Source organism: Thermobia domestica, chromosome 7, assembly GCF_964235325.1.
Source record: "Thermobia domestica chromosome 7, izTheDome1.hap1.1, whole genome shotgun sequence".
NCBI classification, from domain to species: domain Eukaryota; kingdom Metazoa; phylum Arthropoda; class Insecta; order Zygentoma; family Lepismatidae; genus Thermobia; species Thermobia domestica.
This window is the reverse complement of record NC_137460.1, coordinates 114,131,907-114,145,527: the sequence shown is the minus strand read 5'-3', so window position 1 is coordinate 114,145,527 and position 13,621 is coordinate 114,131,907. Positions and strand designations below refer to the sequence as shown.

General features: G+C 33.4%; 1 protein-coding gene across 4 annotated transcripts in view; it reads left to right on the top strand.

The window, feature by feature from the left end:
• The window catches only part of LOC145690362 (cilia- and flagella-associated protein 44), a 253,414-nt gene that overhangs the window by 80,156 nt on the left and 159,637 nt on the right, over nucleotides 1-13,621 (top strand). For all 4 annotated transcript variants that reach the window (XM_081765185.1, XM_081765184.1, XM_081765186.1 and 1 more), the window contains one exon: nucleotides 4,797-4,941. In XM_081765185.1, the coding sequence (XP_081621311.1) occupies nucleotides 4,797-4,941 (145 nt within the window). The remainder of the gene's footprint in view (nucleotides 1-4,796; nucleotides 4,942-13,621) is intronic.

Genomic DNA, 13,621 nt, shown 5'->3' with positions numbered 1-13,621 from the left:
CTTCCTCCACCACTATATTTCGAAACTCTCTAAATTTTTCTTCTCTAACTTCTGTAATGTGCAAGAATCTGAACCATACAATTCAGATATTAATATTAAGTCCAATATTAAGCCTGCTAGTTCAGAGTGATCTTTTCATGTTGAATGCTTCTTTGATTGTGGCAATTCTTGACCTGATCTCTTTGGTGCAGTAAGCATCTCTTGTCAAAATACTTCTCACATACTTGACATTATCGACGTCTTCAAGCTCTGTTTATTCTACTCTGACCCGTAAGGGCGCGTTTCCACGAAATATTCTCATGACTTTCGATTTTTCGATGTTAATTTCCATTGCATGTAGTTTCCCATTGTCAACTATTTTGTCAATCATCTCCTGTAGTCTTTCTTCGGTTCTAGCTATAATAACCGTATTATCTCATACCTGTTCTTATTAATGATCTGCCTACTAATCTTAAAATCCTTAATTCCCATTAATACTTCAATCATTAAACATTCACTCTAAATGTTGAATAATTGAAGCAACATATTACATCCTTGTCTGACTCCTCTTCCAATCTCCACACTACTGGTTTCTCCTTCATTTAAGCGCAGCTTCACTCTTTGTCCTATGTACAGGTTGCGAATGAATCGTCAATCTCTCCGGCTTACTTTGATTTCTTTAAGTATTTTTAGAAGTTTGGTCTAATTGACCCGGTCGAAAGCTTTTTGCCAGTCGATGAAGCACAAATATAACTCTGCCTTTGCGTTGAGAACTCGTTCTGATACCTCATCAACCCAGTAGCGTCTCTGGTGCCTTACTGTACATTGAAAATTCATAATAAAATTTCCCAACAAAAGGTATTTCAAATGACATTACAACAAAATAAGACACTAAAATAAAAAATAATAAAAAAAAAACTTTAATAAAAAGGTACGAGCGACCGCACTAAACTTTCTCGCTTCAGTTCCTTAAACTAAACCACGTTCTGGTGCGGTGATGAAACATTTTCTTGTGAAATACGAACAAAATTATTCAGGAGTTTTCGGAAAACTTCACCCAAAGAAAACTCATCCCCGAAAGTAAACTACTTCTTATAGATTTTTCTAAAAAAAATTACTTATGCCATATCTTAGGGTTAATAATGAATTGTTTGTTTATAAAATAACAAAATCACATGAATGGAATTTTACAAAATTGTAAATATATATATATATAATAAAATAAAATATAAAATAAAATAAAATAAATTGAGGATTGCGGATATTCTCATGAAAGTGATTTATGTAGTATTACAGGGATAATAATGAAATATTTATTTATGAAAAATCATTTGAGTCGTTTTTGAGGAAATAATCTGAAAAGCAACTCATTCCTTGTGAATTTTTCCGTAAGGAATAATTTACACAACATTAGAAAGTTATTAATGCAATACTTATTTACCAAATATGAACAAAATTGTCTGTCGTTTCTGAGAAAATTATCTAAAAAAATCAGCCCAAGAATAAACTACTCCTTCACGATTTTTCCCCGAAGAATTACTTATACCGCATCATGGAATTATTTTTGAAAAAAAAAGTATGAAATATAAACAAAATCTTTAAAGCCGTTTTGTGGAAACTGCAGTTTATTATCTTTACCCTTAAGAAACCCTTATTTTTTGGAGTAGGAAGAATTAAAAAAAGGTCCTTGGAAAATTACATAAAAACCTCCAGTTTAAAATTGGTTGAGATACGTTGAACGGTTTGGCTTCTAGGCGAGTGTATTTTGGGACGAACAGACAGACAGATGTCGAAAAATAATTTTTTCGTATATATGGGCCAGGAGACGTGTAAATTCGTTGAAATCTCTAATTCGATTTTTTTTCACGATCATCATACTTTCTTGTCTCCTTCCCTCACAGGAGGACAGAAAAATGTACAGGAAGTTAAACAACGAGTTGCGAAGGAAAACAGACAGAACAAGGGAAGAATTTTGTTACAAAAGAAAATGCGAGGACATAGAAGAATTAGAAAGAGCTGGGAAATATAAGGCAATGTACAAGGAGGTGAAGTCTGGAGAACTCTTGGAGGCAACAAGGGGTGGTACGATGGGAGTAGAAAATAAGAATGGGAAGGTAGAAAGCAAGAGGAGGAAGATGGAAAGCATATGTTGAGGATTGAAATGAGATGAAATGAAACCATGTAGCCTAGATGCTGAAGTAGAAAATCAAGTAGGCGAGGATGATAAAGGGTTTAGTATTTTTCGGGATGAGTTTGAGAAAGCTATATTCGAGATTAGGAATGGAAAGGCGACCGCGATAGATAATATACCGATCGAATTCATTAAGAATATGGGAGACAAGGTCAAGAAAGAATTACCTTATAGTTATTATCATATTTTTGAACATAATCGGCAAAGAAATTGTCTAACCGTGAGACGACCTTGTCGATATTAGTTTCGTAAAATATGTAATCCTGATTGTTGAGCTAGCGTTGCACCGCTGTTTTGACATCGTCACTTTGGAATCTATGCCTTCCAAAATGTTCTTTCAAGCCCGGGAAGAGATGATCATCACTGGTCGCAAGATCATGACTGTATGGTAGGTGTTCGACACATTCCCATCGAAACTGTCGTATCAGTTCTTGGGTATCAGTGGCAGTGAGTGAGTGGTCCGAGTATAATTATGCAGGAGTAGCACTCCTTTGACAGCAATCCAGAAGGTTCCCGGTGAATGCTGCTGATATCATTCCAATGTTGCACCGTAGATAGCTGCATTAATTGTTGCTCTCTTCTCCAAGAAATCGACTAGTAACCACCCCTTCTGATCCCAGAAGACAATATCCATCATTTGCCATCCGACTTCACGACGTAGTTTTTTGCTGCGTAGGTAAACTGGATGTTTCCACTCTTTGCTTGCTTTTTTTGTTTCTAGTATATGATGGTGAGCCGAGTTTCGTTAGCAATGACAATACGATCAAGAAAATCATGGCCGTCAACGGCATTTGCTGCAAGAATGACAGGGAATAAGCTATTCTTTATGGTCTTCAAAAAGTTTTCGTGCAGATACTTTGTGAATTCTTAGCTGTTTAATAATACGGTTAACTGTTTCGCGTGGCAAACCCAAATTATATGTTTCTCGTACGATAGTGATTCTTCTGTTCTTCAGGATCGCATGCTCCACGCGATTTTTGTTGTCTGGTGTGTCAGATGTGTGTGGGTCTACACCTGTCCACAATCCACTGTTATTACGCTTTTGTATTGGAAATGGGCTGCACCATTTTGCACACACGACTCATCACATTTTTCACATAGACTTTCACCAACTGATGATAAATCTCCACAGCTGACACGTTTTTCTCGTTGAGAAATAGAATAAGAACAGTAACTTCATGTTGGACCATTGCTCTAGTCGACCCTCCATTTTTAAACCGCTATTGCCACCTGAAACAATAGAAACCATTTTACTGTAGTTACATGCTGTCTAACGTCAAAGTCACACGAGAGTGTCCCAAAAATAAGTTTATAAGACCGTGATGAAGATAAATCAGAACAGCAGTACAACGTTGGCTCAATAGTCATGGCCTAAAGTGGCATCAACAAGCTCTCACGGTTAGACAAATGCCTCAATCGTGTTGGCAACTACGTAGAAAAATAGCGTTGACTGTAGCACACACTGTGCATTGATTTATTTACAACATAATATATAATTTTATTAGCAAATATTGCTTTTGGGACGCTCTTCGTATTAATCAATTTTCACTACTCTTGGACGGGACATTCAAATTAATCGGAATATACTACCAGTGTACTGAGTGTAAAGTGATAACCACAAGGAGATAAAAGCGGATTAAAGATTTGGATTTAAATATTTTTTAAAAAAGAAGCTTTAAATTGGTAAGGTTTCTTTATATAGTATTTTCAAAGTATGTATTATATTTTATGCTGAATATTTTTATTTTTTCATTAAACTCGTCTCAAAAACTTAGAGTCGTATTATATTCGGCGAAGTACTATATTTAAACCAATACGATATATAAGATATCTTAGAAAACAAGTTACTACTGATACTAGTAGTAGGGGTAAGAACCGGTTTTTCGGTCCGTTAGAAACTCAAATTTTTTTTTTTTTTTTTTTTTTTTTTTTTTTTTTTTTTTTTTTGGGAAAAAAATTCAGAAACCAAGTTTTGTTCAAAACCGGTTCAATTTTCTATCAAAAACCTAACTGTTTTTGCTGTCTGAAATAGGCTCGGTTTTGTATCAAAAACTTTTGATTCTTCATTACCTTGTTTGGAAATGAGTAATAGCAGAAGTCACATTGGTTTTAGTAAAAATCCAAAACGCTTTTAGAGAAAGTAGTTCGATGAAAAATCGAATGTGTTTGCTTGAAGAAAGCCGAAACCGGTTTCGATGATTTTTTTTGTTTGTTTGTTTGTTTGTGAGGAAGACCGGCTGCATGAAAAATTGAACCAGTTTTGATGAAAACCGAAATGTCAATTTTTGTACAAACCGGTTTTTAGCTTTTATAAAAACAGGTTTTACCTTTCCCTAGTTGATACATATTGTTGTTACATTACTTTACATGAAAGTAGTTATATATATATATATATATAAAAAAAAAAAAAAAAAAAAAAAAAAAAAAAAAAAAAAAAAAAAACAGTAATGAATGAGATAATAGCTTTGTCAGTTTGTTAAATCTTTCCAAGTTCTGATTTGCGTTGCTTGTTATAATTTTTCATAATTGTACAAAAACCTTATTTGCAATGTGAAAGATTCGTAAACAGTATCTCTCCTGTATCATTGTTATATATTAATTTCTTATATGTACCTTTACTTTTCAGGTGATAACTGGATGTGAGTGGGGTAATATGTTACTGTGGGAAGCTGGCCTTATCAGACTTGAAATTGGTCGCATTGGATCAGGAAAATGTCATAGTGCTCCCATTGTGGACTTCTATCTCGATGATGAAGAGATTTGTACTATAGGTAAGGTGAAACACACAATTTGCTCTTTATGGCATCTTATATAATATGTTTTAATTATATTGCGATAAGAGATTGTCATGCTTGTGAAATAAATCAATGACATTTATAACTCTGCAGAATGATGAGAAATGCCAATCCCAAAGTTTTTATTTGTTATATAAAGTGTGATGTAGACTGATTTTTCGCCTTATTAATGGTGATTAATGTTAAAAACGTGTATAAATAAGTACATCCGAAGTTTTTCAAAAACTTTTAAACTAATATGTGTAGGTGATCACCAACACTTAAAAAAAAAATATGATTTCTGATTTTAGTATTTTCTTTGAAAAAGGATTAAGTTAAATAACATTAAAATCTTTGTAAGCCAAACCTCTTTATTTATTGCTTGACAGCCAATGGCAACAAGATTGGTTGCCGAAATCATATGAAGATCATATGGTTGCCGAAATCATCACATAATTTTTGTTGTGACATTTTTAATATCGATCCCAAAACAATCCAAGACTTTTGAAATACCATACTGTATCTAATTTATATGTTTTAAGAATTGTTTCTAAATTTTCAACGATGTCCGTTAATCGAAGAACATCTAAATACTTACTTAAAATATTTAAGCTCACTATCTCCTTTTCTAATAAGAATTATATTTCTTTAAATGTTCTTTAGCAAATATGACAATTTTAAGCGGATTTAAATATAATTTTTCTCTTCTTGTATAAGACAATTCAACAAATGCATCCGCTATGTCATCACCTATATATTCAACAGGTTAACTTTTATAAGAATTTAAAATAGTACTTTTAACATAATAAATAAAACTTGCGTTTATGTGCTTGATAAGAGTTTAAATAAAATCTTTCAGGATCAGCTTGACATGTATTAATATTGATTCGAAGTCCGCAATTATTGTGAATGAAATTCTTAAAGAGCGTTCGTAATTAATAAATTCAAGTATTTTGTTCCATCTGTTTGGTAATGTTATTTTGCAGCAGTATATAATCCACAATAGTCTTCATGTTGTTTTAATAGATCTACTGATTCAAAATACTTGGTCAAACAAATATCCTTCACATAAAAGTTTCTTATGTTCATCTTTAGATTTTGTTTTACAAATTTCCATAAATCTTTAATCCAACAATAATGTGTTTCTTTAATCTTTTAAATATAACAGTCGAAATTTTTGTTGTTGTTTTCTTTTGGAATTCTAAGTGTAAAAATTAAAAATAAAATCTTATCAAGTCCAAATACAGTGATGAAGATATTTGTTTATTTTTCAAACTTGCTGTAATTTGAACAACGAAAAGTATGGCTTAAAAATTTCTTTAAATTCAACTTCGTGTTTCTGATATTTAGAAACTGTCTATCTTTATTGACAGGATATAATGCAGATATGATTAATCATAAGAAACATTATTAGTCTCAGAAGTTCTATATAAGAAGATCCATTCATTGGGACATATTTATTGTTTCTTATTAAAAAAAAAAAAAAAAAACTATAGCATGCAACATCCAATTCGATACTATTTCTTGAAATTCTTCCATTTCTATTCTGAGTTTGTTTATAGCGTCTGTGTAAAGTTCATATAAGTCTGTAAATTCAAGAATTATTTCAGTTGTAGTTTTACACTGATGTTCTTGTACCTGTATTTATTTTCTTTTTTTAAATTTACAAATAAATGACATTCATTTAAAGAGCATTAAAAAGTTTGAAATTATCTTAAACTTTATTTTTAACAACTCTGCCACTTCCATGTAAAAATTAAGGGGGCGCTGTGGCTCAGTGGTAGAGCGTTCACCTGCGGTGCTTAGGGTCCCTGGTTTGTTCCCAGCTCGCGCCGTGTGGACTTTGTGGTGGATAAACACCGTGCTCGTGGAGTTTCTTGGGGTTCTCCTGTTTCCTCTCACTTTATTCATTCTACCATTTCATTCATTTCTCATCATCACCGTCTCCTTTAGCCTAACCTGCATAACCGTAGGAGGTAAATCTTAAAGATTTCATCATTTCATTTTTTCCATTTAAGAATACGATAAAATATTTTTATTCTCCAGTTTTTTACTGTGAATGTTTGTAATCTATTCTTAAATTGTGTTTCTTTTAATTCAACTGTTACCTCAGGTCTCACAGGTTTTAGTTCTGCAAAAATTTCTTTAACTGGAAACATTTTACTGTTTTAATTTGTTATATTCATATCGTTGTTGTTGCTATTCTTCATGTTGTTTATTAATTTTAATCAGTTTGAATTTTTTAGTTGGGAATAATCTCTTATCCCCTTTTCTTCATCACAAAGCTTTTTAAATTCAATTACGGTATGGTTATTTAATTTTTCATCATCATCTTGTTTTCCACTTTGATTGTTTGATTTTATTTTATTATATATCTTTATTAACATTATTAAGACTCATTTATTGTTATAGATGAGTCTTATTATTCATCTATTATTACTATTATGTACAAATGCTTCGTTCACAATTTCAATTTTATAATTTTTTTTTTTTTTGTACAATTTTAATTTCATGACAAATCTTTTTTCACAACTTCAATTTTGTAGAACAACCTATATAACTAAATTACTATTAATAAGACTCATCTTTTATTTATTATATAGATTTTTTTTTGTATATCTTGTATAACTACCAGTTCTGCTTCTTCTTCTATTACTACGTTGACTGTTATTTGACACTTCAATATTTTCATTCTCATCATCACTACTACTTTCAACATTATCACCAAATATAAAAAGATTACTACTGGTTTATAATAATATATAAGAAGATTACTTCTACTAATCACTTGAAGCTCATTATCAATTTCATTATTACTGTCATCGTCAAACAGACTTAACATTATTTAGATTTGTATCAACTTGTATTATTTTTTAGACATCAGGCAGTTATTTTTCCTTAACCATCTAACCAAACATTGTTTACAAAATACTTTATTACAAGTTGTTTTTACTTTCTGTTCATTTCTTTTGTAACAAATAGAACATTTTAAATTGCATTTTAGTTCTTCCTCCTAAAATCCTTTTTTCAGTTTATATTTAAGTTCTAAAGACAAATTTTGTTTCATACTTTTCCAATATACTTTGTCATGAATGTAAAAATAAATTCCTCTAAAAGTTTTTGCCTGTAAGATGTAGCCTGTCTTTCGATATATAAAACCAATCGACTTAATGATATTTCATTCTACCATATCAGATCTTTCCTTATTTTATCAGATCAGACCTTATTTTCGATATATAAAACCAATCGACTTAATGATATTTCATTCTACCATATCAGATCTTTGAATTCTCTAATGAAATGCTCATATAATTTATGTATTACTGAAATTACTTCTCAATTCAATTTTTCTTTGAATTCTCGTATAAAATCTGATTTTTTTTCCTATAGTATGAAATTTCTATCGAATTTACTTTATCTTTAAATTTCTCGATAAAAGTTTCTGAACACTTTTCACTGTGTGAAATTTCATTCCAATCTACGAAAACTGAGACTGATTTTTGAAAACATGTGCTCATTACTCAAACTCTGTGTTTACATGATCTTTTTCAAAGTAGTCCGCTCCTGAGTGAATGCACTTTTTATAACGTTCGTGCCATTTCTGGAACACGCTATGATGCATGCCATTTTTTTTATATGTCCTTCAGAATCGCCTCACACTTTTTCACCACTGCTTCAGAATTCTCAAAGTGAGTACTGCGGAACTTTGCCTTAAGAGACGGTAACAGAAAAGAATCGCACGGAGCGAGATCGGGACTGTAAGGTGGATGTGGCACACAAGTGATGTTGAATCTAGCTAAATATTCCATGACTGGAAGTGCAACGTGAGGTCATGCGTTCTCATGATGAAGTCTCCAACCATTTTGGTGAAGTTCAGGTCGCTTCTTCGAAGGTGCTTCCTCAGAGTGGCCAAAACGGAAGTGTAGTATGCCCCTATAACAGTAGTGTGAGGGGGAACTACATGCTGGTAAATCATTCCTCTACAATCAAAAAACGTGATTGCCATAACCTTTCCTGCAGATGAACTTTCGCCTTTTTTGGTGTGGGAGAACCTGGTGATTTCCACACTGTGCTGGCTTGCTTTCCCTCTGGATCGTAGTGATGTAACCAAGTTTCATCTCTAGTGATAATTGACTGAAGAAACTCATCGCCTCCCTCAGCAAAGGAACGCAGCACCTCATGGGAAGTCTCAACTCGCGCAGCCTTTTGTTCCGGAGTCAACAGTCATGGTACCCGACGGGCACAAACAGGACATATGGAGGTGATCGTGCATTATTGAAAAAACAGTACCATATGAAATTCCCAACACTTCACATAGGCCGTGTCCAAAAGATACAAGTGTGCATTCTAAGTACGCTTATTTCCGGAACTGACGTCACCTAGTGTGCGTCGAAAAGTCCAAGTTCACAAGTCTTCGAGTGCATAGTACGTAGTGTGCGAGGATGTACACTGCGTTAGCACACTTGCGTACTTAAGATGGGAGTTCCTCGTAGTAGGAACAACAATAATGTCAAAGTGACTTAATAAAATTTTAAAAGACATGTTTTTAATATTTTTGTTGAGGCGAATATATTTGTCGGCTGATCTAATAATAATTTACTTGATAAATATACAAATTAGTGATTTTACAAGTAAAATATAAAAATGTTACGCAAATAACAAACGTATTTACGTTGTGTTCTTTGAGTATGCAATGGAATTTAAAATAGTATGGGGAAAGCAACCAAATAGTTTCTTTAATAATGCTATAGAGGTATTTGTGTTTGAATATTACATGGTTTATGTAGCTTAATTGAAATAACTACACTATCGGTAATGGAGCTATTTGCACGTAAATGACAAATTTTAATTGGGTATGAATTAAAATGTTAAGCTCTAGCATAGAATAATGAATACTTAGATTATTCATTTCACTATAGCTACAGCTACATCTGGCAGCAAATGTTAATTCGTAGGTAGATAGCCCTAATTTTCTAGTTTTGATTCTAAACAAATTCCTTTCAAAACTACCATATTTCCTTGCATTTGGGACACTGTAATATACCAATTACCATACACTTTGTGTTTTTGACAGCTGTCCAAAAGTGAAATACAGATCCAAAATTTCTTTCTCCACTTTCATCAAAGATTTCACAAATTCCTCTTGGTGAGTCTTTACTTTGGCCTTTTTATTTATTTATTTATTTTTTATTTATTTATTTATTCTTCGATTTAGCGATTTGATCTTTAGGTTCCAGTTTTGAGAACTTGCCTGTTAGCTCATATATATATATATATATATATATATATATATATATTAGTAACTAGGTTGGTTCATTTCTGTACCAAAGTTTAATATTTAATTCACATAGTATTGCCGAGCGAGCGTCAGCGAGTGAAGGCAGGTTAGAGGTTCGCAGGGCACGTTCTTTTCAGTCTTGATTACGAATTGGTTCTTTGAATGAAATGGCCAAAGTAAAGACTTCCCTTCCTTTTAATTCATATAATCCTATTACGGTATCCATTATGAATTGATTATGAGCAAATAATTCCTTTCGTATAGTTGAACAATGAGTGCCACTACATTGCATACTGTTTTTTTTTAATAAAACCGTCTCTTAATTTTCATAAGATTCTTATTAGATTAATAGTAGCTTTTTATGGTTATATTTGGACGAGGGGATTTGTTTCGTTACTGAGTAACCATTTTCGTAATGGGAAGCATGTAGGAGGGACAGCGGGTATATTTCAAGAAAGATGTAGGACGCCGAAAGCATAGTGAAGTCCACGCTAATGTTGAAGTGTATACAATGTACATAACTCAATTTAAGCGGGCTTATAAAATAGTAATCTTATATATTTTTTAACATATTACTTTAATTAGGGTTATCATTTTTTAACATATTACTTTAATTAGGGTTATCTACCTTGAGTACACGCGTTCCTTATAAATTGGTATTTCATAGTGGCATACAGCTTTTTCCTGCAAATTTTGACTCCCATGTTGTTCACCTCCACCACTTCTTTCCTTGTCATCCTTGTTAGTGTTAACTTTTTGTATAGATTAAGAATATGGAGGCACTATTTTGAAGATTTACGGGTAAAATCCATAGATTCACAAAGAAAGAGTAACATATAAAGAACTTCAACATTAGCAAAATATGGTAGAAATAGTCTAATCTGCATGCCTGTAACTAAGCAATACAGTAGAACGACGACAATTATAGTGTCATTGTTGTGTATCTAACTAACTAACTAACTCTATGGTCTATGGAACCCGGAGGTTCAATGCCACGTTCACAAAACCTCTCCACTGACTTCTATCCTTAGCTAACTGCATCCAGTTACTACTTTGTATTCCAGTCTCTGCGAGATCCATCTTAATATTGACCTCCCATCTGCGCCTAGGTCATCCTAATGGTCGTTTTCCGATTGGTCTTCCAGTCAAGACTTTGAAAGCATTTTTACTTTCTTCTATTCTAGCTACATGACCCGCCCACCTAAGCCTCCTAGACTTGACGACCCTAACAATGTTGGGTGAACCATATAAATTATGTAGTTCCTCGTTATGAAGTTTCCACCATTCCCCATTCCCGTTCCTCTTGGGTCCGAATATTCGTCTCAGGATCTTGTTCTCAAATACTTTCAGTCTATGTTCTTCCCTCAGAATAAGTGACCATATTTCGCAGCCATACAGAACAACAGGCATGATTATCGTTTTATATATTTTAAGCTTCATATTCCTCTACAAAATTCGCGACGACAAGAGATTTTGAACCGAATAGTAACACGAATTCCCTGCTTTTAGTCGACATTTAATTTCTCCGTGAATATGATTTTCGTCTGTTAATATTGATTCTAGATATTTGAAACTATCCACTTTATCAAAAGTATTATTTAATATTTTAACGCGTTCATAATTTGCTGTATTCCGGTCCCGACTCACTTCCATGTATTTAGTTTTCTCTGCATTTACGTCTAAACCCATGTCCCTGCAAGCGTTTAATAAGAGCTCTGCATTTCTTTCCATTGTTCTCCTATCATCCCCTATTAAATTTACATCATCAGCATATGCCATAACCTGGTGAATACCTATCAACTGTAGGCCCTGGTTGCTATCTTTGATTTTCCTTATAGCATATTCCAGAACGAAGTTAAATAATAATGGCGAAAACGCATCTCCTTGCTTCAGGCCATTTTCGACGTGAAAGCTCGTGGACAAAAATTTTCCTACCCGGACTTTACTTTGGGATTCATTTAAACATATCTTAATGAATCTAATTAGCTTTCTCAGTATTCCAAGTTCTGTAAGAACGTTGTATAATGTTTCTCTCCTAACCGAGTCGTACGCCTTTCTAAAATCAATAAATAGTTGATGTACCGGGGTATTGTATTCCCACTTTTTTTCGAGTATTTGGCGAATGGTAAATATTTGGTCGATAGTTGATCGATTTCGTCTGAATCCGCACTGATAATCTTCAATAATTTCATCTGCGTATGGGGTCAGTCTTGCTAATAAAATATTTGAAAGGATTTTATAGGATATTGGCAGAAGAGAAATACCTCGATAATTATTACAGCCAGTTTTGTCCCCTTTCTTGTGAATTGGAACAATGATTGATTCTTTCCACTCTTGTGGCAATTCTTCTTTGTTCCAGATAAGGAGAATGAGTTTGTGTATCTTGTTCCACAATTTTTCGTCTTCAGCTAAAATTAACTCAGCTGGAATTTCATCTACACACGGAGATTTGAGTTTCTTTAATTTCTTTATAGCGGTTTCTACTTCTATTCGGTTGGGTTCTGGAATATACGGTTCTGCGGTGTGTATCTCCTTTTCTCCACGCACACTAGTTTTTGGTTGCGTGTTAAGCAAATCGTCAAAGAAATCTTTCCATCTGTTTAAGATGCTATCCGTGTCAGTGAGAACTGTACCGTCAGATTTCTTGATTATATAAGCCATTGTTGTGTATCTACCGTACATAAAGGAATTATACTCAATATGAACTCTCTCCCAAAGTAGTTTTGAGCCATTATTGTAAATAGCGCTCCCTTCGCTGTCCTAACGCTCTTGCAAATTGCCTACTTTCACCTGCAATAAAATTCCTAAGCTACTTCGCAACAGTGTCATCAGCGCCCTAACCACTAGTGCTACTTTTCTTCCAAGGATTAATAAATATTCCCTCGCGCAAGCATGCCTAATAAAATAGAACATCGCCAATAGTTTAGTGGTTTTTATACTGATTAAATATTTGCAGATACGGCAAAGCTGGAGCTGTTGCCATACATGAAAAAAACTCTTAAGTCATTTTATGGTTGCCACATATTTTCAATCTGTACGATATACTTATCTTTAATATAACTGAAAAGTCATTCATCTAAAAAAAAAAAGCATTATAATTTTTTCTAGTACGCGAAATTCTCCCTTCTTTTGTTATCAATGTTCTATATTCCCCACGATGAGGCGCTGTAAACAATGTGGATCAAAAGCTAATTTGACGAAGTGTACACTATTTAGTGCGCACTCCATTTGTAGACTTCAAGTGTGCATCCTCGAAGTGTGCACTATGCACTTTTGGACACGGCCTTATTTATTTAATGTTGTCCTTCGATCCTCACGGACAATCACAGCATCAGTGTTGATGTTTCTTTCTGTCACAGCAGAGGCCGGAACACCAGGTCCACCTTGCTTAACGCATGA